Source organism: Oncorhynchus clarkii, chromosome 12 (assembly GCF_045791955.1).
Source record: "Oncorhynchus clarkii lewisi isolate Uvic-CL-2024 chromosome 12, UVic_Ocla_1.0, whole genome shotgun sequence".
Classification (NCBI taxonomy): Eukaryota; Metazoa; Chordata; class Actinopteri; order Salmoniformes; family Salmonidae; genus Oncorhynchus; species Oncorhynchus clarkii.
In genome coordinates this window covers 42,871,505-42,899,311 of record NC_092158.1, presented here as the reverse complement: position 1 = coordinate 42,899,311, position 27,807 = coordinate 42,871,505, and the positions used below count along the sequence as shown (strand labels likewise).

Here is a 27,807-nt window from a genome sequence, read left to right as displayed (position 1 = left end):
TAAGATGCAGTATAACAAAATTGAAAGCTACTTTATTCCAACATTCATACCGGCATATCATTTACAGCATCTTTTGCATTAATATAACAAAAACGAATGCTTGTTCGGTAGGCGTGCTGCTATAATAAAAATGGACACCAAGCACTGACTGTATGTCATCAGTGCTTCTTAGGGTGAAAAACAGGAGGGGGAGGGAGAGAAGGAGAGGACGAAGAGAAGGAAGACAAGACCATGGTTACATATGAGGGAGGGAGATGATGGAGGGGGGAGGTGGAGGTAGAGAAGGATAGATAGAACGACAGATTACCTGCAGTAACTGTGCCTCCTGTAATATGGCTAAGAAACAGAGAGACAGTCCCTCCTAGGCAAGGCAGATCTGCACTACGGCACCTTCCTCTGCAAATCCCAACACTGGCCAACCAACAGCAATCACAATCATTCCAGAGTCTGGAGAGAAAAGAAAGAGAGAGAAAGAAAAAAAGACAATGGCCGGTGCTGTTCTGTCCGTCCGTTCTCCTCCAGTAGCCCACAGCCCCCTTGCTTATCTCTCTCCGCTGGCAGCAGCCCGTTATTTTCCAAACAATAAGCAACCTCAGCCTCAACCTTACTTGAGAGAGAGAGCCTGTGCATCACTCGCTCGCTCTCTACAGCCTGCCTGCGGAATCATCATCCCCCTTTCTCCTCCTCCTTCTTCTCCCCCTCTCCCTTTGTCCACGCCTCCCTCCTCCAAGGCTCAAACCCTCAATATTAATGAGGAGAAGGGAGAGGCAGCTGCACCCTGTGTGTACTGTAGAGACCATGCAGACTGTCTGCCATGGCTACATTATTATATTTTCCTGGAACCTGCTATTTATCATTCTATGGGTAGAATTGCAGGTAAGCTAGCTTAATTCAACTGAGCCAGCTAGCACCATGCCTGTGAATATGCTAGGCTGATTAGCATTTTGACAGGGACAGAGTGTTGCTGGTGTGGAAACGAAGCTGAAAGGAGGGACCCTTAGACTAGGGGTAGTGGTTAGTTTAGTTTGCTTGCTAGCTTTGGTAAGGAAGGAGATTGTAATTTTTGGTCCCACCTCAATGAGAGCGGAAAGTAGAGGGAGTATGGTGAGAATCTGTGATGACGTCAAAGAAACCTGCCCTTTTATTTATACTGAACCTGTATTTATTGGTGGTCCTGTGTGATAGATAGAGAGAGAGACAGAGAGAGACAGAGAGAGACAGAAAGAGCGAAAGGCAGTGAAAGATTGAGAGAATGCCAAACAGGCAGCAGTCCACCATACCAGAAGACAAAGATGGTTGTTGTAGAGGCATTTCTGTCAACTTGGTTTTTGTCACCATGTGAGTTACAGATGGCTTTTACACACACTACGTCACACACACACCAACAGATCCCCACCACCCCGCACACACACACTTGCACAATATAAACCCACTCAGCTCCTTGTCAATCCCTGGCCTGTTCCCTGTTCCTAATCCCTGACTGGATTTAATCTGATTCTGTGATGGAGATGAAATCCCTTTGAAAGCCTCATAGGAATTGAAACCCATTTGCTCATGTTACGGTTTTACACACTATTTTAACACTGTGGTGCACAGAGTGATGCAGACACATATGGCCATGCCATGATCTCTCCCTGGTACATTAGGGCTAGACTCTTCTGCTAGCCGCACTAACTGGTTTAGCATATCAGATTAGCGGCAGTCTGTTATGGGGCTAATGCAGTGTGTCTTGTAGATGACTGTTGATGTAATGTTATGGAGCTGAGTGTCTAAGCCGTAACATCATCACCGTAATTTCCCGATCAGAACATGGTTATGGTCACCCAGTGCTTAGATTACACAGTCCCAATGTTCCCTTACCCACTGTGGCAAAGTCATACAAGTGACAATGGACTTATATTGTGTGACTGACTCAGTGTGCTTATGTAACAAATATGAGAAAAAAAAACTAATAATTTAGACCAACATTTCATGCGCTTTGTTGTCAGATTTTGTATATCTTTGTTTTTTTCACTGATCTAACCTGAGTGTGCATTTACTAGGAACCAAACTGAAATTAACAGACCGAAACGGAAAGGGACCTAAAAAGAAACTCTCATTTTCATTGCAAAACATTTTGCTATGGTGTGCAATAATGAATACACCCCAGAACATGATAAATATACTTCTTGTTTCAAAAAGAAGGAAAGTTCAAACAGATTTCCAAACTGATGCCAAAGCATCAATACAAAATTAAACTGAAGACTATTGCCTTCTCTCAATTGGGCAAAGGTCCATCCTCCCCTCGACTTCTCCATCCTCCTCTTCTCCGTGACCCGGAAACCGATAAGTGGTCACCATATTTTTATTTATTTCACCTTTATTTAACTAGGTAAACCAGTTGAGAACAAGTTCTCATTTACAACTGCGACCTGGCCAAGATAAAGCAAAGCAGGGCGACAAAAACAGCAAAGGGTTACACATCGGATAAAACAACCATACAGTCAATAACAGAATAGAAAAATATATATACAGTGTGTGCAAATGTAGTAAGATTAGGGAGGTAAACTAATAAATAGGCCATAGTGGTGAAATAATTACAATTTAGCTTTAACACTGCAGTGATCGATGTGCAGATGATGTGCAAGTAGAGATACTGGGGTGCAAAAGAGCAAAAATAAATAACAATATGGGGATGAGGTAGTTTGGTGGGCTAATTACAGATTGATTGTGTACAGGTGAAGTGATCGGTAAGCTGCTCTGACAGCTGATGCTTAAAGTTAGTGAGGGTGATAAGTCTCCAGCTTGAGTGATTTTTGCAATTTGTTCCAGTCATTGGCAGCAGAGAACTGGAAGGAAAGGCAGCTAAAGGAGGAGTTGGCTTTGGGGATGACCAGTGAAATATACCTGCTGGAGCGCGTGCTACGGGTGGGTGCTGCGATGGTGACCAGTGAGCTGAGATAAGGCGGAGCTTTACCTAGCAAAGACTTATAGATGACCTGGAGCCAGCGGGTTTGGCGATGAATATGAAGCGAGGGCCAGCCAACGAGAGCGTACAGGTCGCAGTTGTGGGTAGTATATGGCACTGCGATAGACTACATCAAATTAGCTAATTTTGGATTGAGATGCTTAATATTCTGCCCTTGAGTTGCGTTCCCATGCAAAACTAGACAGATAGCTAACAACTAAATCTTCAATAAAACTCCCAAGGCGTGACTTTTCTTGAATGAATATATTGAAAACGTTTATGTTGTGAAACTGCAAAATACAGAAAAGAATATACTTTAGTATTCAATTCACACCGACAGTAGCTGTATATTATACATTTGAAGTTGCATAAATACAAAGCACGCGCTAAGGTACCATGCATCTGGCATGATGCCAAACCATATAGCTAATTGTTACTCATATGGTAATTGGCTCCTTTCATTACTCTAATAATGTACAACCATTTATGTAGAATAACAAAGCATATTACACTAGGAACAGTAACAAAACTACAGTATTGTATATTTTACAATTTGTTTGCATGACGCACGAGCAAAGTAATACAGCTAACGACATACATGAAAAGCATTGCAATTTGTGAGTAAATGCAACCAACATTGACATGTAAGCAACTCTATCAATAACAAGATTATAACCATTAGCTAAATGCTTGAATTGAACTTACAAACAAATGTTTTCCAAGGCTGAAGCGTGACAAGAAATAACTACATTGAAAGACCTGCACCGTAGCGTTGTTTGTAGCTGCTTCTATGCGTGCAGAACAAATTCTCTACTTCCTGTTTGCGTTGTCTTTCTAAGTACCAGAAACATCCACTAGGGGGCAAATAACACCATTGCACACAATGAAAATCCAATTGAACCCTTGTAATAAAATAATCTGTTACCTTCTAACAGGATGGCAGCACACTTAATGTGAGTCTGGAAGGAGAGTTTACAGTCTAACCAGACACCTAGGTATTTGTAGTTGTCCACATATTCTAAGTCAGAACTGTCCAGAGTGGTGATGCTAGCCGGGCGGCGGGTGTGGGCAGCAATCGGTTGAAGAGCATGCATTTAGTTTTACGAGCTTTTAAAACCAGTTGGAGGCCACGGAAGGAATGTTGTATGGCATTGAAGCTCGTCTGGAGGTTTTTTAACTCAGTGTCCAAAGAAGGGCCAGAAGTATACAGAACAGTGTCGTCTGCGTAGAGGTGGATCAGATAATCACCAGCAGCAAGAGCGACATCATTGATATATACAGAGAAAAGAGTTGGCCTGAGAATTGAACCCTGTGGCACCCCCATAGAGACTGCCAGAGGTCCGGACAACAGGCCCTCCGATTTGACACACTGAACTCTATCTGAGAAGTAGTTGGTAAACTAGGCGAGGCAGTTATTTAAGAAACCAAGGCTGTTGAGTCTACCGATAAGAATGCGGTGATTGACAGAGTCGAAAGCCTTGGCAAGGTCGATGATGATGGCTACACAGTACTGTCTTTTATCGATGGCGGTTATGATATCGTTTAGGACCTTAAGCGTGGCTGAGGTGCAACCATGACCAGCTCGGAAACCAGATTGCATAGCGGAGAAGGTACGGTGGGATTCGAAGTTGTCGGTGATCTGTTTGTTAACTTGGCTTTTGAAGACTTTAGAAAGGCAGGGCAGGATGGATATAGGTCTGTAGCAGTTTGGGTCCAGGATGTCTCCCCATTTGAAGAGGGGGATGACCGCGGAAGCTTTCTTTAGAGATCTCAGACGATATGAAAGAGAGGTTGAACAGGCTAGTAATAGGGGTTGCAACAATTGCAGTGATAATTTTAGAAAGAGAGGGTCCAGATTGTCTAGCCCAGTTGATTTGTAGGGGTCCAGATTTTGCAGCTCTTTCAGAACATCAGCTATCTGGATTTGGGTGAAGGAGAAGAGGGGAGGCTTGGGCAAGTTGCTGCAGGGGGTGCAGAGTTGTTGGCCAGTGTAGGGGTAGCCCAGTGGAAAGCATAGCCATCCGTAGAAAAATGCTTATTGAAATTCTCGATTATCGAGGATTTATCGGTGGTGACAGTGTTTCCTAGCCTCAGTGCAGTGGGCAGCTGGGAGGAGGTGCTCTTATTCTCCATGGACTTTACAGTGTCCTAAAACTTTTTGGAATTTGTGCTACAGGATGCAAATTTCTGTTTGAAAAAGCTAGCCTTTGCTTTCCTTAGTGACTGTGGATATTGGTTCCTAACTTCCCTGAAAAGTTGCATATCGCTGGGGCTATTCGATGCTAATGCAGAACACCACAGGATGTTTTTGTGCTGGTCAAGGGCAATCAAGACTGGAGTGAACCAAGGGCTATATCTGTTCTTAGTTGTACATTTTTTGAATGGGGCATGCTTATTTAAGATGGTGAGGAAATCACTTTTAAAGAATAACCAAGCATCATCTACCTACGGAATAAGGTCAATATCCTTCCAGGATACCCGGGCCAGGTCGATTAGAAAGGCCTGCTCGCTGAAGTGTTTTAGGGAGCGTTTGACAGTGATGAGGGGTGGTCGTTTGACCACGGAATCATTACGGACGCAGTCAATGAGGCAGTGATCGCTGAGATCCTGGTTGAAGACAGCAGAGGTGTATTTAGAGTGCAAGTTGGTTATCTATGAGGGTGCCCGTGTTTACAGATTTAGGGTTGTACCTGGAAAGGTTCCTTGATCATTTGTGTGAGATTGAGGGCATCTAGCTTAGATTGTAGGATGGCCCGGGGTGTTAAGCATATCCCAGTTTAGGTCACCTAACAGTACGAACTCTGAAGATAAATGGGGGGCAATCAATTCACATATAGAGTCCAGGGCACAGCTGGGGGCTGAGGGGGGTCTATAACAATATGAAGGAGAGTCTCAATTCGTTAATACTGTAGGTGAACGGAGGAGTTTGTCCTCTCCTTAATTGCCTCCTCCAGCGGATGATACACAGGTGTATCCTACTGCAAGAGTTTTGAAATCTGCCACACCCCCTTTGAATCAGATGTGGTTTTCACAGAGGAGAAAAGTATGCACACATTAAAAAATGATAGGCTACTAATCCTTTGATCTATAAAATGTCTAGTATACCGGTAACCTACTGCATTTCTTTTAAACACTTTACACATGTACAGTATTTTGGGATTCCTCCTCCGTAAACATAAATTGCCTGATAAAAAGCTAGTGGACAAGGAGAGTAATTTGTTTCTTCTCCTCGCCTCCTCTCCTCATTTACCTTAAACCTTTTTCAAAAGGAGGCAACGAGAAGACACAAGGAATCAAGCAAATCCAACTGAGATTTCCCCTAAACTAGTATCTTGACTCAACACTGTCTTTGATCAAATTCCAGAGTCGATTGATCTTCTGCAGTCCTTTGATTGGATATGGTTTTTGGAGGATTTAATGCTGACATAGCCAAAGAATACCCTCAATTTCACCTCTACAAGATCGAGGCTTGTTAAGTATTTTTTGGGGTGTGGTCTTTAAATAATTGTTTTTATTCTTTGGGATTTTTTCATTATGCAATTTCTGTGTACATTTTTATTTCGATTTTTGACTTGGCAATGACAATATGGAATAAGGGTATATTTGATCGTTAAGTTCCCTTACAATATTGCCTGCCACAAATGTTTGGACTTTCAATAAGTGCAAGCCAGAAGATTCTGGACATGGCTAAATAATCAGATAATGTTTTGTACAAATCTAACTATCCCTTTAAACTAGAATAAAATAATAATAATACTTCCACCTGAACAAGAAGTTGGAGAATCATAGGAACGTATGTGGAGTTAAAGATTATCACCTTAATTATCAATAAACTATGATTAGTTTGGGTTTGTGAGTAACTGCTTTGACCTTGTCATGTTGCTCAATAAATGACAATAAGTTCATCTTTGCATCTATTTTTGACAATGTGTGAATCTACAGTGGGTATCAAAAGTATCCCACACCCACCCACCCTTGGATTTCTTCACATTTATTGTATTACAAAGTGGAATTAAAAGTGATTTCATTGTAATTGTTTGTCAATGATCTACACAAAAATACACACCAATAAAGATTTAGGAAAAATAAAACAATGTCAAACACATTTGGCAGTGATTACACCTGTGAGTATTTCTGGGTAAATCTCTAAGAGCTTTACACACATGGATTGTGCAATATTTCCCCATTATTCTTTTCAAAATTCTTCAGTCTGTCAAGGTGTTGGGGATTCATGGCTGGACAGCTATTTTCAAGTCTTGCCATAGATTTTCAAGCAGATTTAAAGTCAAAACCAACTTGGCCACTCAGGAACATTCACTGTCTTCTTGGTAAGCACGTCCAATGTAAATCTGGGCATGTGTTGTAGCTTATTGTCCTGCTCAAAGGTGAATTCCTCTCCCAGTGTCTGGTGTAAAGCAGACTGAAGTAGGTTTTCCTCTAGGATTTAGCTTGTGCTTAGCACCTTCCCATTTCTTGGTATCCTGAAAAACACCCCAGTCTTTGCCAATGTCAAGCATACTGTACACATACAGTTATTCAGAGATGTGGTGTATTTGCCCCAAACAAAAGGCTTTGCATTTAGACAAGAAAGTATATTCCTTTGCCTTGTTTTTTTGCAGTATTACTTCAGTGTTTTATTGCATACAGGATGCATGTTTTGGAATCTTTTTATTCTGTACATCTGTATTCTTCCTTTCACTCTGTCATTTAGGTCATTATTTTGGAATCAGCACAATGTTGTTGATCCATCTTCAGTTTTCTCCCATCATAGCTAGTTAACTGGCTTCATGAAGACATCCCTGAGCAGTTTCCTTCCTGTCCTGCAGCTCAGTTCAGAAGGATGACTATCTTTGGTGTGTGTGTGGGTGGTTTAATACTTCACACACAGTATAATTATTAACTTGACCATGCTTAAAGAGATATTCAATGTCTGATTTGTTATTGTTACCAATCACTGCCCTTATTTATGAAGCTTTCAAAATGCTCCCTGGTGTTTGTAGTTGAATCTGTAGTTGAATCTGGGCTTGAAATGTGATACATGACTGAGGAACCTTACAGATGTATTTATGTATGTATGTATGTGTGTGTGTGTACTGTATGTATATGTGTGTGTGTGTGTGTGTGTGTATGTATGTATGTACTGTATGTATGGGGACAGAGGAAAGGGTAGTCATAAAAAAATCATGTCAACCCCTATTATTTCACAGAGTGAGTCCATGTAACTTACTGTATTAAGTGATTTGTAAAGCCACATTTTACTCCAGAACTACTTTAGGCTTACCTAAACAAAGGGGATGAATACGTATACAACTATATTTTAGTTATTAAAACAAATATTAATTTGTAAAAAAAAAAACAATTTCACTTTGACATTATGGAGTATTTAGTGCAGATCACTGACAAAAAAAAAATCACAATTACATATATTTCAATCCCACTTTGCAACGCAACAAAATGTGAAAGAAATCCAAGGGGGTGAATACTTATGATACTCGCTGTATTTAGCGTTTCAAAATGATGTCCATTTCGATAGATGGAAACTCAGCGTGAGTGGTACTAATTTAACCATCGACAACCGTTGTGTGAAGAGAGCGGATTTGCGAGTGTAAATGAGAGCGATAAAGGAACCGTGAGAGAGGGGGGGAGAGAGAGAGCAAAGAAGAAGGCGCAAAAGGGTGTGAGTGGTTGGAACCATGTAGAACTGAGTGTAAGAGAGAGTGGGAACTCTGCCAAACTCAATGGCAGAAATGACATCACTCAAGAGGAGCTGTGCCCACCTGCTGCGGTAGAAAGGGGTGAGGCACGACATCAGACAGACTCATTACACGTTTAAATTGTGTTATTTTTCCATTAAATCAGTTTGAGGGGCAAGATAAAGTCTATTTTGTGTGAGAAAATGTCTATTACTGTCAATATATTAGCAATCTTTGGTAAAATTAGGATTTTACAGGACTAACTGTGGAGTGGATAGTGTCTTATGTCATTATGAAATATCCAGCTGTTGCATTATTGATGTGATAGGATGGTTCTATATTCATTGTCCAGGATTCAGCTCACACACCTTCTGTTCTTCGATGATATTTGATTCATGGTCCTCATGTTGTAAGAATGTATTTCTGGAATCAACACTCACCAACAATCCCCCCCCCCCTACAACAGTAAAAAAAAAACACACACAAAAAAACACACTTCCGACAGAGGCCCCCGTTACCATGGAAACCCGGCTCGCACAGCTGAGCTTTGCACTAGAGGTGGTTGCCGTGGTTGCGAGACGAGGGAGCCACAGTTCCTCTAAAATGTGTCAGCTGCATAATGTAAAAATCAAACAAACCATAAAACCCAAAGAGCTTTACCATCTACAAATGCATTACCTTAATGTAACCCCAATAGGTGATGCAAGGTCACATACGTAAAGGACATCATGATTAAACAAATATAAATTGTTGGCCTATGGGCCTTTTTTGGGCCTTTCTAGTAGAGCAAATCATTTCTGTGTACATTACCAGCAACACCTGGATAGCAGTTTTGATTGAATAGGGAGAACCCTAATGTGAAATCAAATACAGGGAAGACCATACACTTCCACTGTTGGTTTCCAACGTTAAGAACGTGTCAATGTGGCTGCCGTTCAAGTTTCTGGGGTGCAACTTAGTCTAATAGTGTGTTGCTCAACAGGCCCAGTGGATAAGTGGGCTTTACCTGAAAATAATCAATACCGAAGAACACAGCACACTTTTTCCCCATGACTTCATTCCTCAACTGCTAAAAAAATACATCAGTCAGCAGCATTTGCTGCTCAATCAATACCAATAGCCTTAGCATGGAGGAGTTAGAATGCTGCCACTGACTGACTAGTGTTCTATCAGCAACCTTTTAGGATAAACTATATATCTCCTCTAGCAACCAGCCTCTGTCAGTACTAAGGACGCTCACTTATAGTGTAATGCATGTACTTTAGGGTGCATCTTAATAGTCGACAGTGGCTTCCTTTCCTTATCTCCTTTACACTCATTTGGAGTCACAGGATAGGTGGAAATATGTGGATGCCTATCAGGAAATAGCTTTCACTTAAATCTGCTTTCACCATCTTTCATCATTACAGATGAAGGAGATGAGAGGGAGCAACCGAGACTACTTGCATCCTCTGTGTTTGAATGGGTTGAAAGACACAGAAAGATGGGAGTAAGGTATATCTAACCAGGAGTGCATGCAAGCTTGCCCCCTAGTGATCATGTTTGTGCTTCACATCATGAGAGGAGCAAGCCAGGCATTTCATAAAAACATGACTATTTTAGGCTCTCTTTTAAATCAGAGAAATAAGAGTTTAAACTATTTTCAAATACAGAAACACAAAATACAACTATTAAAAGGGAAAAGTTAACTTTGTGTACTTGTATCCTGTATGTCATTTAGCCTACAGCTTTTGTTTGTATACTAACATTCCCTTTCACAAATGGGCTAGTTAGTACCTTATAGCTTGCTATGAAAGATACATTACATTTATTTTAGGTTAACATATACCTACATTTCTGTAAATACACTGAAAGCTACATCCAATGTTTATCTTTTAAAGAATTATTCAGTGCCTTCAGAAATTTGTGTTTGTGTTACAAAGTGGAATTAAAATGGATTTAATTGTCATTTTTTAAATCTATACTAAAATACTCTAATGTCAAAGTGGAAGAAAAATTCTAACACTTGTAAAAAAAAAATACTACTATAGCTAGATAAGATACAGTAAGAACCACATTTGGCAGTGATTACAGCTGTGAGTCTTTCTCTAAGAGCTTTCCACACCTGGGTTGTGCAACAATTGGCCATAGTTTTTTTTTTTTTAATTCTTCAAGCTCTGTCATATTGGTCGTGGATAATATTGAAATATAATATTTTTTTAACCACTTACTATATAGGGCGTTAATGTATTCTTTAGTATAGATTTTTTAAACTGTTGTCTAAACAAGCTAGGAATATACATACAGTCCCTTCAGAAAGTATTCATAGCCCTAGACTTACATTTGTGTCACAGCCGGAATTCAAAATGGGTTAAACCTATTTTTTTTCACCCATCTACACACAATACCCCATAATGGCAAAGTGAAAACATATTTTTTGAAATTTCTGCAAATTTATTGAAAATGAAATACAGAAATATTTAATTTACTCAAGAATTCACACACCCGAGTCAATACATATTAGAATCACCTTTGGCAGCAATTACAGCTGTGAGTCTTTCTGGGTAAGTCTCTAAGAGATTTGCACATCTGGATAGTACAAAATTTGCACATTTATAATTTTTTTAATTCCTCAAGCTCTGTCAAGTTCGTTGTTGATCATTGCTAGACAGACATTTTGAAGTCTTGCCATAGATTTTCAAGACGATTTTGTCAAAACTGTAACTCGGCCACCCAGGAACATTCACGGTCTTCTTGGTAAGCAACTTGTGTAGATTTTGCCTTGTGTTTTAAGTTATTCTCCTGGTGAAAGGTGAATTAATGTCCCAGTATCTGGTGGAAAGCAGACTGAACCAGGTTACCCTCTAGTATTTTGCTGGGCTTAACTCCATTCCGTTTATTTTTTTTATCCTGAAAAACTTCCCAGTCCTTAACGATTACAAGCATACCCATAACATCCACCACCATGCTTGAAAATCAGTAATGTGTTGTATTGGATTTTCCCCAAACATTAAACTTTGTATTCAGTACAAAAAGTGAATTGCTTTGACCCATTTTTTCAGTATTACCTTAGTGCCTTGTTGCAAACAGGACGCATGTTTTGGAATATTCTTATTCTGTACAGGTCAATTAAGTTTGTTTTGTGGAGTAACTACAATAGTTCACCCATCCTCCTATCACAGCCATTACACTCTGTTTTAAAGTCACCATTGGCCTCAAGGTGAACTTCCTGAGCAGTTTCATTCCTCTCCGTCAACCGAGTTAGGAAGGACACCTGTATCTTTATAGTGACTGAGTCTATTGATACACCATCCAAAGTATAATTAATAACTTCACCATACTCAGTGATATGCAATGTCTGCTTTTAAAATGTTTTAATTCACTGCTCGACTGAGAGGTCTTACAGATAATTGTATGTGTGGGGTATAGAGATGAGATAGTCATTCAAAAATGTTAATGTTTATTATTGCACAGAGTGAGTCCATGCAACATATTGTGACTTGTTAAGCAAATGTTTCCTCCAGGAACTTATTTAGGCTTGCCATAACAAAGGGGTTGAATACTCAGGCTCAAGACGTTTCAGATTTTCATTTAATTTGTACATTTTTCCAAAAACATAATTCCACTTTGACATTAAAGGGGTATTGTGTGCAGGCCAGTGACCAAAACATCTCAATTTAATCAATTTAAAAAAGCAGAGAAAGTCAAGGGGTGTGAACACTTTCTGAAGGCATTGATTCTTGAAGAATACAACCTATGCACTTGTTGGATTCAATTGTTTGTAAACAATGGCATTGTAAGCAAACAATTTATAGCTTCAAAACTGTCAGTCCTTTCATCTGGAGCACTGTCTATGCATTCAAGTGGGGTTATATTTTCCCATTCCTTGGCTGTATACCAAAATAAGTGGCAGGGTGGATTTTGTAGTTTTCCAATTGCAGATTGTAGCTTTAAAAAGGTTGTAAGATGACTTTGTAAATATATTTGTTTTATCTATGTACATTTGAGTAATTTTGAATTAAATCCACCATTCTCTAATATGTTTAAGAACCTTTGTTTAGCAGTGATAAAGCATATTCGGAAATTGAACCTATTGCAAAGCAAAGTGTTCATCTCTCAAATGACACACAGTGATACTTTGCAATATCTTCTGATGGGCGTTTTACACCAAAAGCGACAAGCCAGGTCACGGAAGGTTAAAGGGACACTTCACCACTTTTTAACCAGAATACAGTATGCTGATAAAAAGTAGAGAAGTGCCCCTTTAAAACATGTTTACAGAGTCATATGGATGTGTCCCAAATGCCTCTCTATATAGGTAACTGTCCTATGGGCCCTGGTCAAAAGTAGTGCAATACATAGGGAATAGTGTGCCACTTGGGACCCATCCATAGTGTTAACCTTCAGACTCAGGGAGACTATCAAGTCTAGCTACAAATAAATCCCGCATTGAGAAACAGCAGTAATAATTATAATACATGAGACATGTAAAGACACTGTAGCCCAGCCCATAGGATTTAATGAACCCACATGTCTATGGACAATACAGTTTCAGTCCATTTATCAGGTGGCCAAAAAGGGCTGTAACATTCACGAAGGCCTAGATTACCTCACTTCACCGTTAACCAGTACACACAAGGCAGATCTTTGTTTTTATTTAAGCAATATGTCAGTTGGTGACCAACTGCTAGTGTGTTCATCGTTACGAAAACACACCCACCCTACTCACGCTAGAAGTTCAGAATGAGAATGTACGGCTGCATGGGATTTATACTAATGCGAGTATGTGCAGCCAATGGCAATGTCCACGATAGGTATAATCCTGGGAGACCCTTGTGGATTTGACAGCTCTAACCCAGTTCTACCTCCGACACCTTAAAAACAACAGCTATGAGGGAGTCGGCTAGCGTGAATCTGATTGAATCTAGCCTGAAGTCTAGTTAGAGCATAATACAAAACACCATTCCAAAAGACTAACATGTTCTTTGTTTCTTCATATTATTTCCAGTCAATATGACAGTGCCGGCACACGTTATGAGGACTTCAGTGCATTTACACCGGAAGTCATGTACCTGGTGTAAAATGGTTGGAGATGACAAGAAAAATAAGCTGTGAATAAGCTTCTAGAATTGAACTAGAACCATTTGGCAATTAACCATAAGGAAAAAATGTAACCGGTGTTGGTAATGTTTTCTAGGTACTTTTCAAACAAATTACAGACAGAAAACTGTGGATCTTGTTCAAATAAAAAAGAAAGGTATTAAATTGATCATATATTCAGTTCATAAGTTGGAAAGGTTACACCAAAATCTGCCACACTTGTATTAACAGCAGTAGCAGTGGGGGGAGTTTGTTTTGGGTGGGTAGTGATTTCATCAGGACCAATTGAATGGTCTAAAATGAGAAAACTCTGCCTACCAGGGGAACCGGTGTGGTGATACTGATGGTTTATATGGTTAGATGGAGTAGCGCATTTTTGCTCAGCCTAACCTTAACCTAACATTTCACATTTTAGTAATTTAGCAGACGCTCTTATCCAGAGCCACTTACAGGAGCAATTCGAGTTAAGTGCCTTGCTCAAAGGCACGTCGGCAGATGTTTCACCTAGTCGCTCGGGGATTCAAACCACCGACCTTTCAGTTCCAGTGCCAACATTCTTAGCCACTAGGCTGCCGCTAACCTGTAACGTTAATTATCCTAACCTACTACTAACTATCCTAACGCAACCGTAGAAGCCATCAGTTCCGAGAAACCATTAGTGTACCACACTGGGCCATGCAAAACTAACTTGCAAACCCAGAACATGTATAATGCTGATAATATAATATAAAAATATCAAATACATAAAAAAATAAACATGTTTGCATCTACTGATAATGACAAAGTTTGGAATGTAATGTTATTTTTGATGATAGAATGGAATGCAATGTTTTATACAAATAATTTGTTTGACAATTCAAATGTCATTTTCCCTAAGCTGGTGTGCATCTAAAGTTGCATGACATTTCACATTCTGATTTTAAAGCCACGTTTATACCTTGCGCTAACATGCGGACACTGGACACATACAGTGGACGGATAAGAGACCAATTTCAATACCATGTGTGTACACCACAAACCTTGATCAGATCTGATCATCTTGATTGGGATGACCACCACATGTTAATGCAAGGTGTAACCAGGCCTTAAGAGGACTTGCATGTCCATTGAGTCCAAATGCCAAAGACACGTACTCATTAAGAGATGCCTAAAAGATTTCAACAGCAGCTGTTTGGTTTGGTTTAAGAAACATCACTAATTCAAAAGGACAGAAAAAAGGCATTACAATAATCAGTACAGCAGAAAAACCTGGCTAAAAGTTCATAATATACCATGAGAACACCTTATTTCTTCAAACATTGAATTATAGTGACATCTTTTCAGCTGCAGTTGTTGGAGAAAGTGACATCATCAGTGTTGTTGATGAAATGGCAAAGTTGAAAGGGGCGAGGTTATACCTAAAATGGCTGCCGTTCACCTAATTTTGGACATCACACATACTCTGTCATAGATGACCTGACGAGCACACACACATTCATAGATGCAGTGAACACACATGCATTCTTTCTCACAGTCGTAGATTCACAGACATGTACACAGTGCTCACACACACCTTTTCGAAGCAATGGATTGTAGGCTATTCTGGGGCTTATCTACTGTTCCTTATCCTGGGCATGAGCTAGGGCTTTCTCGTCACTGGACGAGCACTCGAAGCGCTGTGAGGCGATGGCCGCTTGGCGGGACATGCTCTTCCTCACTACGTCCCCCCTCCTCCACAGAGTGATCTCCTAGAACAAGGCAACAAAACAGGGTAGCGTTAATGAGGCACCAAATGGACAAAAACAGAAGGAAACAGGGAGAGACTACCTGAACTTGTCCAGTAAGAATGTTCAATATTACTTTTCTGTTGCGCTAACCAACACATCCCAGGTAACACACAACCAACTAATATATAGTGGTGTACACCTCATGTTACGATGCAGCATGGTGTGATACAGGTATGATAGGACCTCCATTTGGTTTCCTTTCGTTACATCCATTATACAAAAAATTGTTACAGCCTTACTCTTACACAGCACCCATGTACAGAGTTGAAATGAGCAATGTGCCGACCTTGACTATTGAGATGTACCACAAATTAGACACCAATCAGACCAAATAGAACAAACGTGTAGAGCATTATGAACCAACACCTACCCATCTTCCATTCTGTCTCTACCACGGGTCTAGTGTTTGCACTGTCTCTACCGTGTGTCTGCATGTACCTGCTGTTTGAAGTAACGCCTCTCCTCCTCGTCTATGAGCACCAGATTGAGGTAGTACCGCACAGAGTACTTCTTGTTGATGTCCCTCATCGTAGGAGTGATCTCATAGCCAGCCAGAAAAAGTCGAATAGGGATGGACTCCCCTGAAAGAGACCAAACCCATATTATTAAAGTGATAGTTCACTGTAAAATCCAAAAACGTTGTTTAGACGCTTTCTTTTTTTTTTTTTTTTAATTTTACCCCTTTTTCTCCCCAATTTCATAGTATCCAATTGTTGTAGTAGCTACTATCTTGTCTCATCGCTACAACTCCCGTACGGGCTCGGGAGAGACGAAGGTTTAAAGTCATGCGTCCTCCGATACACAACCAACCAAGCCGCTGCTTCTTTAACACAGCGCACATCCAACCCGGAAGCCAGCCGCACCAATGCGCCGGAGGAAACACCGTGCACCTGGCCACCTTGGCTAGCGTACACTGCGCCCAGCCCGCCACAGGAGTCGCTGGTGCGCGATGAGACAAGGACACCCCTACCGACCAAGCCCTCCCTAACCCGGGCGACGCTAGGCCAATTGTGCGTCGCCCCACGGACCTCCCGGTCGCGGCCGGTTACGACAGAGCCTGGGCGCGAACCCAGGACTCTGATGGCACAGCTGGCGCTGCAGTACCACTGCACCACCCGGGAGGTGTTTAGATGCTTTCTGTCCACATCCCATGCCCAGTGTGTAAATCCAGCCTTGTCAACTGTGCAGGTTGGTAGAAGGGGAAATCAGAGGACGGGGGTCATTGTAATGGCTGGAATGAAGTGAATGGAAAATTATCAAAACATAGTTACATTCCAGCCATTACAATGAGCCCATCCTCCGATTTCCCCTTCTACCAGCCTCCACTGGTTGTCAATGCCACTGACCTCTCACTGGTGCTCCATCCATAATCTCGTACTTGGCTATGGTGTCGTTCTCATGGTACACGTTTGTGCCCGTGCCAGTCGTCTCTCGCTTGATGATATTAATCTCCATGTGTCGGATCTTGATCCGTACCAACAGGAAGTAAATCTTCCCCACGATGACATCTTTTAGGTGGTACCTGCATTAAAATGACAGTTCTACGGTCTATGGACAAGGACAGACTGAAACCCAAACTGGTTTTGTTTAACTAGTCACTTCAATCAAACGCTAATAAACAGTGCTGAAAGAAGTTGTCATAACAACAAGAACTACGACATTATTTCACTCCCCTCAAACCGGTCAGTGTTTATATAAAATTGCGACAAAAGCTACTTCAAATGTTCTATTATGTTCAGGTGGTTTTTCCCTCACAAATCATGATTTATTATCATGGGAGTTTAGGGAAGATCAACCAGGGAGACTGAGGTTTCACTAAAGCTCTGCTATCTCGCCCGCCATTCAAAAACAGGAATATCGCAAGCCTTCCAATTAATGTATATGATAAACCATGGTAATAGAGTCATACTTAGACTTGTTGTACTCAAACTCGATGTGCAGGCAGTCTTCGATTCCCACTTCCATCTTGATAGACGAGTTGAGTTCTGGGAACATACTGAGCGTGTGCACAACAATGTCCATTTCTTTACTGATGTCGTTCAGTCTCCGGCTTACAGTTACCCGCAGAAAGTAGCTGCAATATAATTTTTTTTTTAAAAGAGTCAGTTATATCTACTAATCTATTTGGTAATAATACAGGATGCACAAAAGAAACAATTCAGAAGGTGTCCAATAACACTGATAGGAGTCACATTCTCTCCATAAAGACCACAAATAGTTGGTGAGACATAGTAGAAATCAAGTGAAGTCTGAGCCATGATGCATATACAGTAATATCAAGGCAAAGACCAACAGACTCTTAAAGGGATACATCGGGATTTTGTGACTGGAAGTCATTGAATCCCGAAGGATCCCTTTAAAAACAGCTTTCATCCCATGGCCATAAGACTGTTACATAGCTAACAACTACTGCTCCCCCTCACAACTACCCTGCTCCTAAAATGATTTGATTTATTACTACCACTATGCTGCTGTTCATTCATTACAATTACCATTAGTACCCATTTATTTATCCTGCTACCGTCACTATTACTGCTGTTTACACTAGTATATTACCAAAGGTATGTATATATTCCTGCTACCAGTCACTTTTCAGCCCTGTTCACACTTATTTATTCTGCCATCAGTCACTTTTTCCTAATCCCCACCTACATATCTACCTCAAATACTGAAGTATCCCTGCACATTGTACATTTGAGAATAACTCAGTGCCACAGACGCGGCCCGCTCCCAAGGACTGGCTCTCATTCTCCGTGGCCGAGTAGACATTTAAGCGTGTTAACCCTCGTAAGGCTGCCAGCCCAGACGGCATCCCTAGCCACATCCTCAGAGCATGCGCAGATCAGCTGGCTGGAGTGTTTACGGACATATTCAATCTCTCCCTATCCCAGTCTGCGGTCCCCACTTGCTTCAATATGTCCACAATTGTTCCTGTACCCAAAGGTAACTGAACTAAATGACTATCGCCCTGTTGCACTCATTTCTGTCACCATGAAGTGCTTTGAGAGGCTAGTTAAGGATCATATGCCCTCTACCTTACCGGACACCCTAGACCCACTTCAATTTGCATGCCACCCCAATAGATCTACAGACGATGCAATCGCACTGCACACTGCCCTATCCCATCTGGACAAGAGGAATTCCTATGCAAGAATGCTGTTCATTGACTATAGCTCAGTCCTCAAAACCATAGTACCCTCCAAGCTCATCATTAAGCTCGGGACCCTGGGTCTGTACCCCTTCCTGTACAACTGAGTCCTGGATATCCTGACGGGTCGCCCCCAGGGGTGTAGATAGGAAACAAAACCATCCCGCTGATCCTCAACACAGGGGCCCCACAAGGGTGGTTGCTCAGCCCCCTCCTGTACTGCCTATTCACCCATGACTGAGTGGTCACGCAAGTCTTGAACTCAATCATCAAGCTTGCAGACGACAACAGTGGTAGGCCTGATTACCAACAATGACGAGAGAGCCTACAGGGAGGTGTATTCACACCACTTGACTTTTTCCAAATGTTGTTGTTACAGCCAGGATTTAAAATTGATTCATTTGAGATTGTGTCACTGATCTACACACAATACCAAATAATGTCAATGTGGAATTTTGTTTGGACATTTTTTAGAAATTAATTTTAAAAAATGAAAGCTGAAATGTCTTGAGTCAATAAGTATTCAACCCCTTTGTCATGGCAAGCCTAAATAAGTTCCGGAGTAAAAATGTGCTTAACATATCGAAAAATAAGTTGCATGGACTCATTCCATGTTCAAGGATAATGGTTAACATGATTTTTGAATGACAACCACATCTCTGTACCCCACACAATACAAGTATCTGTAAGGTCCCTCAATAGAGTAGTGAATATCAAGTACAGATTCAACTACAAAAACCTAGGAGGTTTTTCAATGCCTCGCAAAGAAGGTCACCGATTGGTAAACGTGTCAAAATAAAAAAAAGCAGACGCTGAATATCCCTTTGAGCATGGTGAAGTTATTATTAGGCTTTGGATGGTGTATCACTAAATCCAGGCTGCAACAAGAAAATGTAGATTCAGTCAAGGGGTTTGAATACTTTCTGAAGGCAATGTATATTTTTTTCATATAGATATTTTAATAGTGTGTTATATTGTAGCATTGTATTGAGGTTGATTGTTTTCTGCCCAGGGAATACAGATGAAAATGAGCCATCTAATTAAATCTGATGCAATGGATTGACCATGGTACATGGCCCCCAACAAATAAATAAAAAATATGCACTTCACTTAATAAAAGACAAATGCTTCTCTAGAGTTAACATACAGTGCCTTGCGAAAGTATTCGGCCCCCTTGAACTTTGCGACCTTTTGCCACATTTCAGGCTTCAAACATAAAGATATAAAACTGTATTTTTTTGTGAAGAATCAACAACAAGTGGGACACAATCATGAAGTGGAACGACATTTATTGGATATTTCAAACTTTTTTAACAAATCAAAAACTGAAAAATTGGGCGTGCAAAATTATTCAGCCCCTTTACTTTCAGTGCAGCAAACTCTCTCCAGAAGTTCAGTGAGGATCTCTGAATGATCCAATGTTGACCTAAATTACTAATGATGATAAATACAATCCACCTGTGCGTAATCAAGTCTCCGTATAAATGCACCTGCACTGTGATAGTATCAGAGGTCCGTTAAAAGCGCAGAGAGCATCATGAAGAACAAGGAACACACCAGGCAGGTCCGAGATACTGTTGTGAAGAAGTTTAAAGCCGGATTTGGATACAAAAAGATTTCCCAAGCTTTAAACATCCCAAGGAGCACTGTGCAAGCGATAATATTGAAATGGAAGGAGTATCAGACCACTGCAAATCTACCAAGACCTGGCCGTCCCTCTAAACTTTCAGCTCATACAAGGAGAAGACTGATCAGAGATGCAGCCAAGAAGTCCATGATCACTCTGGATGAACTGCAGAGATCTACAGCTGAGGTGGGACCCTCTGTCCATAGGACAACAATCAGTCGTATATTGCACAAATCTGGCCTTTATGGAAGAGTGGCAAGAAGAAAGCCATTTCTTAAAGATATCCATAAAAAGTGTTGTTTAAAGTTTGCCACAAGCCACCTGGGAGACACACCAAACATGTGGAAGAAGGTGCTCTGGTCAGATGAAACCAAAATTGAACTTTTTGGCAACAATGCAAAACGTTATGTTTGGCGTAAAAGCAACACAGCTCATCACCCTGAACACACCATCTCCACTGTCAAACATGGTGGTGGCAGCATCATGGTTTGGGCCTGCTTTTCTTCAGCAGGGACAGGGAAGATGGTTAAAATTGATGAAGATGGATGGAGCCAAATACAGGACCATTCTGGAAGAAAACCTGATGGAGTCTGCAAAAGACCTGAGACTGGGACGGAGATTTGTCTTCCAACAAGACAATGATCCAAAACATAAAGCAAAATCTACAATGGAATGGTTCAAAAAATAAACATATCCAGGTGTTAGAATGGCCAAGTCAAAGTCCAGACCTGAATCCAATCGAGAATCTGTGGAAAGAACTGAAAACTGCTGTTCACAAATGCTCTCCATCCAACCTCACTGAGCTCGAGCTGTTTTGCAAGGAGGAATGGGAAAAAAATTCAGTCTCTCGATGTGCAAAACTGATAGAAACATACCCCAAGCGACTTACAGCTGTAATCGCAGCAAAAGGTGGCGCTACAAAGTATTAACTTAAGGGGGCTGAATAATTTTGCACGCCCAATTATTCAGTTTTTGATTTGTTAAAAAAGTTTGAAATATCCAATAAATGTCGTTCCACTTCATGATTGTGTCCCACTTGTTGTTGATTCTTCACAAAAAAATACAGTTTTATATCTTTATGTTTGAAGCCTGAAATGTGGCAAAAGGTCGCAAAGTTCAAGGGGGCCGAATACTTTCGCAAGGCACTGTATATGCAGTGTACTGGATACATGGAAAGTGGCAACTCTCTAGTCTAGTCTGTCTCTATTTTCAGTTTCTATTAATCCTGTTTCTACTTCCTTACTTCTGTTTCTATTTGTCAAGGCAACAATTCTGTTTTGTTGAATGCAAAACTCTTAAAATGGCACTCTGGAGGTGAATCCATTCAGACCCAGGCCTTTTTACCACAGTCAATCAGCTTTACGATGCTTTAAATGGTTACATTTAGCGAAATGGCCTAGAATCACATGCAATCCATTGACAATTACCTGTTACCAAAGACAACAACTAGAATGCACTATTATTAGGCGATAGAAATGTCATGGCTGAATCAGAATTAGTTCGGTAACATTCATAAATAAGACGTTATTTACATAATAATGCTTGTGAGATATTTGTATGTTAGGATGTCTTCTTTTGGATAATACTGTTGGCCGTTTGCAGTTATCCCTTCTCTGCTAGGGCTTAGTCACTAGGGGCCCAGAGAGGGGAGAGGTCAGGCTCGTCTTCATATGTCAATGTATCTGTTAAACCATGTGAACCACTATGAAGAATATCAGAAGGGGAGGAGGACAGAATGGAGGCTTGTCTTCTTATGGGAATGTCTCTGTAACTATTACATGTCCCCTCTGAGGTTGCCCTTATCTTGATCTAGTATATGACCTAAGAGGCTCACTGTCTCGGGTGAGCTTGTCAAGGAGGAGGTGTATTTGAGATAAAAGTATCTAGAATTGACAATTGATATATGCCATTGGATGAGGTAATGGTTTGGTACTATGTTGTACCAACAACGAGATAAGAACTTCATTTAGGAAACCAAACTGAACTATAATTTATAGCTAATGCTATCTAGCTAGCTATGGGATACTCCTCTTTCAAGTAAAAGGTTCTTTGTGTAATGTTCCTAAGATCAGTTATTTGTCATGTGAGTTGAGATGGGTGTGTCTTGACTATAAATGATACTAAGAACTGTTTTGTAAGCACTCTCAGAGAATTCATTTATAGACACTGAATTGATCTGATAGTCACAGGGATATGGTGAAGCTCATATAATTAAAGATGGACTTTATAATATGACTCTGACTTGTGTGTGGTTTGCTCTCTCATTATTTGGTAATACAGGAGGGGGGGGGGGGGGGGGCTTGCCTATTTTGCATTGTATTTTGGCATTAATACGTGTCACATATGAGTTTGCAAACAATTTTTAAATATATATAATTGAGTTAATAAAGCTGCATACAAACATGGTTTTCTTGAGTAAGGCAGCTCCAAAATGCTGGTGTTTCAGCCTTGCTCAGTGCTTTCCGTGGTGGTGGGGCAAGCCAGCAGAAAATAAGGGGCGTTAGGCCGTGATTGGCTCAGTGTTCTCTCACTCATGGGGACACTACGTCACCACCAAATCTAAGGGTAGACCTCAAATTCAAGCCCCTTGGATGCTGCCATAGAGTTACATTAGAAGTGCCCATCCAAGAAGGCTCAAGGTCATTGGCCACAGATAAATATATCTCAAATCACTCGTAACTTTGATTGGACTGATCATGTCAAAATCATACTTTCAAAATCTTAGCTAGCAAGCTAGCATTCATAATCATGAATCAAGTCAACAATCTACTGGCAAATACTTTTCAATCCTTGTCATATGAAGAGAGATTATCGATAAAACGTATCAGTGCTAATCAGCCATTGGACATAAACATTACACAACAAGTTGGAAATCACAAATTCAACAATGAGTGGTGTGGAAGGAATCAGTGACAGTGGCTGTGTGGTCACAAATCTGGGATTAAGGGGCTCTTTTCCAAGTTTAAAATGATAAACATTCGAGCTAGGCCATGCTATCAATGAAGCATGATTTGTGCCACGCTCAAAACAACTTAACTCGGAACTGCAAAACTTGACTTCAGTGAGTTCAAGACAACTGGGAAGTCGGGAATAAACGAGCTCCGACTGGGAAAATACATTTTGAGCTGTCATCCAACTCCGGTCTCTTTCTAGAGTTACGACCTGAAGATCAATGATGTGATCATGATTCAACCTTGTTTTTCCCCCAAGAGTTCTCAGTTGTTTTGAAAGCACCATAAATCCAGAGAAGAGAGAATTCCTGACTTTGATGACAAAATTTGCACACAAAGGACAGCCGCTCCAACTTCCTGTGAGCACAGCACAACAGGGGAGTTCAAAAATGTATTGTTTGCTGCTGCATAAATTATGTAATATGCTAGGGAGATATATATACACTGTAGCAAAGAAAGTAGTACTAAGTGTATGTTGTGTAGTAAGACTAATAATTTGGTCTATTTACCCCTCTTAATTTCACCTACATGTGGTGCACATGTAGCCTATAACCTGTTTTAGAGAAATGTAATCATTGAATATTGTAAGAGCTTATATGCCCACTTTATTTATCCTACGGTTCTGACTTGGTGTACAGGGAGAACACTGTAAGAACGACCCATGTTCTGGATTCTGTCGCTGTACATTTCAAAAGTGATAAACAAACGGCTATATTGACTACGTCCGTCCTAGCTCGCACATTAATGTCTTAATCGAAATTACAGATTGCCTCTTATCCGCTTGTCGTCCCCTTATGCTATAGTTTGTACATCTCAATTGTCAGTAGAAACCACATTTGTTTAGGCAAGTCAGCCATATCACCTATGTTTTTTAAAAAGCAGTAAATGAGGCTGGATGAACTGTTTCGCTGCCAGACAAGGCTCCACTGATGACCAGGTGTAGCAGTGGTAAGATGTTGAGACTGCTGTATGTAGGCACCATTTGTCACCCTTATAGCGCAATTAATGTATTGTTTAGTGATGTGTTGGGGCTTTGCTGGCATGCATCCCACTTTTATTATTTTTTGCCCCACCAAGATTTACATGCTAAAATCGCCAATGTATGTAACAGTCCTATTGTGCTGTGAAAATGTTTCATGCATGGTTTGTTTAGTCTTGCCAGATGCTCACTGTTGCTTACCGTAATTTGACATTCTGGCCCGTGTAGGCCTCGTATGGTTTCTCCACATTTGTGAACTCAAAGTCGAAGGTCCGGGACTGCGTTAGCTCTCCCGGTTGGGCCAAGTCTTTAACCAGAGACACAAACTCATAGTTGTTTCCCCTGTCGTAGTACAGCTCTGAAAAGAGAGAAATGGTTGTTGGTATCACCAGTTTACAGATTACTTTCTAATCTATCCCTTTAAAAGGCATTACATGTACTATAGAGAGAGATTCAAGGTAATGCAACAAAATTACAAATGGTTACTGCATCTTACAAGGGTGTAAAAATTTTACATTTTATTAGTCACAAACACATATTTAGCAGATGTTATTGCGGGTGTAGCAAAATACTTAACTTGTTAGATATCTAGTAGTATCTAACAATTCACAACAATACAGACAAATCTAAAAGTAAAAGCTCAGTCCGATGATGCTGTGACATACCGCCCCAGACCAAATCAAGTTAAATAGTTCCAGTCTGATGTGAAGCATTCATCCATGTATACGGGTAAGAGTCTAGCTATAGTTTCAGATATAAGTAACTAATTTTGTCAGAATGTCATTCACATTGCAAGTTAAAGCGTACTGTTAGCTAGCTGGCTCACTAGCTAATGTGATCTGTGTAGTAATATTATTTGAATCAGAAACCCATTTGTATTGCTAGTTATAGCCTAATGTTAGCTAGCTAAAATGTAATCTAATTTGTTAGCTTTAGCTACCTGCAGATTCATACTACAGCTATGATAATGTTTGCATTGGTGGTAGTAGGAGTTGGGATTATGCCGGTCCATTGTTTAGCTAGCTACATGTCTAAACAAAAGACTCCACTTCGGCCGGATTAATACATGACCCATCAAATTAACCAGGTGTGTCTGGGGGTGATTACGGCCATCTATTGTATTTCATGAACATGTGTACATGTCTAGAGAATAGTGACCCATTCACTAAGCTAGATGTGGCTTGGGGGGGGGTGGTTATAGCATTTCCTTCACATGACCCATCAATTTAGACAAGTGTTGGGTAAGCGTCTTCTAATAATGACAAAAATATTGTATCTGGACACTTTCTGTTTTTGATATTGCTACCATGCAAGTAACTACTTCACTGTACTGTTTACATCTTCTGTATCCTGTGCATGTAACAAATAAACTTAAATTTGATTTGATATAGGGTGTGTTTTCCACATGGCCTCAATTGTGAATACTTAAAGAGATGGGTAGGGCTAAATCTTAAGAGGGTGTGAACAATGCTGAATGGGTGTAGACAAAGAAGAGCTCTCCAGTAAGTGTACCAAAGCATCCAAGGGCCTTTTTCTCAAAAGTGGAATTTATCAACTTTCAAAGCAGAATTTCTTTCTCATTGTTCCACAACTGCAGTGTATGATATAAGATTTTCTAGCTCCGAGTCGCTACTTTTAGCCAATGTAAAAATACAAAATTAACATTACAATTTTGCTACACAAGACCGAATCGAGGTAGTGGACACGTGGTTCCCAGTTTGCATAAAGTTCAGTGTAGTTCCTTGAGGGCCGTCGTGATTTTGGCATGAGGGGGAATATACACAGCTGTGACGATAACCGAAGAAGATTATCTTGGGAGGTAATGGGGTCGGCATTTGGCTGTGAGGTATTCTAGGTCGGGTGGACAAAAAGACTTGAGGTTCTATATGTTATCACAATCACACCATGAATAGTTAATGAAACATTACACCACCAGAGTTCTTTATTCCTGTCTGTGCGATACTGATAACATTTATTACAATGTAGGCCTAACTATAAAGGACATGATACAGACCAAGTGTAACTGACAGGTGAAGTTAGTCTCATGATTTTCATATCTTAATTTCTGACTGGTTAAGTTAGCCTCATGATTCTCACACTTTTTACCAGGTAGAATATACTGTAGGAGAGTTTGTGGCACAATGGGTCTTCTGTTGATCACTTCCAGTATATCACACAGCCCACCACAGGTCACAACGCTTTAACCCGTGCCCAAGTTGCATGCAGTGAATGAGCATGGCATGGCTACGTGTTGCGTCACTGTTCAATCAATGGACACAGATAGTTTGATTTGATCAGTCTGGCAATTAATTAGGATTACTATATCATTAATAGAGACTTGTTAATGTTTTGCACCATGGATAATTGTGTAGCTTATTTAGTTATTTGGGCAGTGACAACACAACACAGACAAAGATGGGTCTGTGTCACACTTACCAATTTTCCCAATAAACTCGATTTTGATGCCTTGATGCTCGAGTCTTTTCCCTGGATTCTTCAGTGTTACGTTGACTTTTCCAGATACTGTATCGCCATCATAAAACAGAAAATATTGGTCCTTTTTCCCATCTTCGGTCTTATGTTCGGCTTTCTTTCTTGTCTCAGCGTCATTCAAAACTATATCGATTTGTGCACTTTGACCAAAACTAAAAAAGCTCATCACTACACCTTGTTTCAGAGCCTTTGTAGATTCTGCATGTACAACAACAATCCTACGTTACTGTATTTCAAATCCTTGCTACAGTAACGAGTGATTTATTCCGAAATTTAGATTGTGCTGTACTATGCCACTACCTAAACTAAATAGGGCAACTGTTGATGAAGCAATGTCCAATGTTGAGCTTCCTCTTTAAATGCGCATGCGTGTAAATGCAGGGTGCGTTAGAAAAACAGATATTCAACAGATAGAAAAGAGTGCCAGAAAAGTATGATATTCTAAATAAACGAAACAAGATAGATATGTCAGCTTCAGCCAAAGCTGTCAGTAGAGACCGAAGTAGTGACACATCCCACTACCTCATTTTTTCTGGTTTAAATAGTCATATACTGGTTCATATACAGTCAACGCACTTAGCAGACAAGTCCCCGCTGCCTTCGAGAGAGCCACCCCTTAAGTAGAACGGAATCAATGGTAAACGGCCTGAGTGGGACATTTTTAATTTATCCAATATCTTTGCTGTCAACGTCAGGTTCTGCGCGATTTCAACCCAACATTTCTGGTGCGAAAAAACCCCGCTGGTGACGTAAAACAAGTGCGCAGCGCCGCGCCTGCAGAGTTGGGTCACAGATTTTTTATAACTAATTCAAGATAGACCACAGCCTGTCATTTCCAATGGGAACAAATGGGCAGAGCCAAATACGAGCGAGCGAGGTCCTATTGGCCCGTTCTAGCACACATTTGCATATTTCTGTTAGGGAACGCATACTGTGAAATGCACGTGTGCAATAACTCAATCAACTTTGCACTCCTAAACAACGCGGTTTTTAAATACTTTGACGAAGGATAAAGTCTACAAAACGTAGTCCACTCAGTTCATAACATATTCTAGTTTTGGGAACATAAAACTGTATTGAGATCAAATGACTGTATATGATCCAGTACATGACATCACTTCTTC

At 40.6% G+C, this 27,807-nt stretch overlaps 2 protein-coding genes across 6 annotated transcripts in view; both read right to left on the bottom strand.

The window, feature by feature from the left end:
* LOC139423216 (fasciculation and elongation protein zeta-1-like) overlaps positions 1-665 on the bottom strand; it is a 33,457-nt gene extending 32,792 nt beyond the window's left edge. For 2 of the 3 annotated variants that reach the window (XR_011635814.1, XM_071174973.1), the window contains exon 1: positions 308-429. The gene's annotated coding sequence lies outside the window, so the exon portion shown is untranslated. Of the gene's footprint in view, positions 1-307 lie in introns of all 3 variants that reach the window. The other variant, XM_071174972.1, reaches the window with a different exon arrangement.
* LOC139423217 (vacuolar protein sorting-associated protein 26B-like) lies at positions 390-27,429 on the bottom strand. Of its 3 annotated transcripts, XM_071174975.1 has the most exons (7): positions 26,627-27,045; positions 24,392-24,548; positions 17,395-17,559; positions 16,832-17,007; positions 15,924-16,066; positions 15,272-15,446; positions 390-447 (listed from the first exon to the last, which is right to left on the bottom strand). In XM_071174975.1, the coding sequence occupies exons 1-6, from the start codon at positions 26,847-26,849 to the stop codon at positions 15,312-15,314; spliced, it is 999 nt and encodes a 332-aa protein (XP_071031076.1). In that variant the 5' UTR covers positions 26,850-27,045; the 3' UTR covers positions 390-447; positions 15,272-15,311. The 3 variants fall into 3 exon arrangements, with proteins under 3 accessions (XP_071031076.1, XP_071031075.1, XP_071031077.1); XM_071174974.1 differs by lacking the exon at positions 390-447 and having other exon boundaries at positions 12,193-15,446; positions 26,627-27,429; XM_071174976.1 differs by lacking the exon at positions 390-447 and having other exon boundaries at positions 12,193-15,446; positions 17,395-17,481.
* Between the last annotated feature and the right edge of the window lie 378 nt (positions 27,430-27,807).

What these genes read in the sequence shown, in the direction of transcription:
- LOC139423217 (XM_071174974.1), bottom strand. Translation starts at nt 26,849, where the DNA reads ATGAGCTTTTTTAGTTTTGGTCAAAGTGCACAAATCGATATAGTTTTG. An exon ending in GGCCAGAATGTCAAATTACG is followed by an intron (nt 17,560 to 24,391) that starts GTAAGCAACAGT and finishes ATTATATTGCAG; the next exon opens with CTACTTTCTGCGGGTAACTG. An exon ending in GGCGTTACTTCAAACAGCAG is followed by an intron (nt 15,447 to 15,923) that starts GTACATGCAGAC and finishes GCCTTGTTCTAG; the next exon opens with GAGATCACTCTGTGGAGGAG.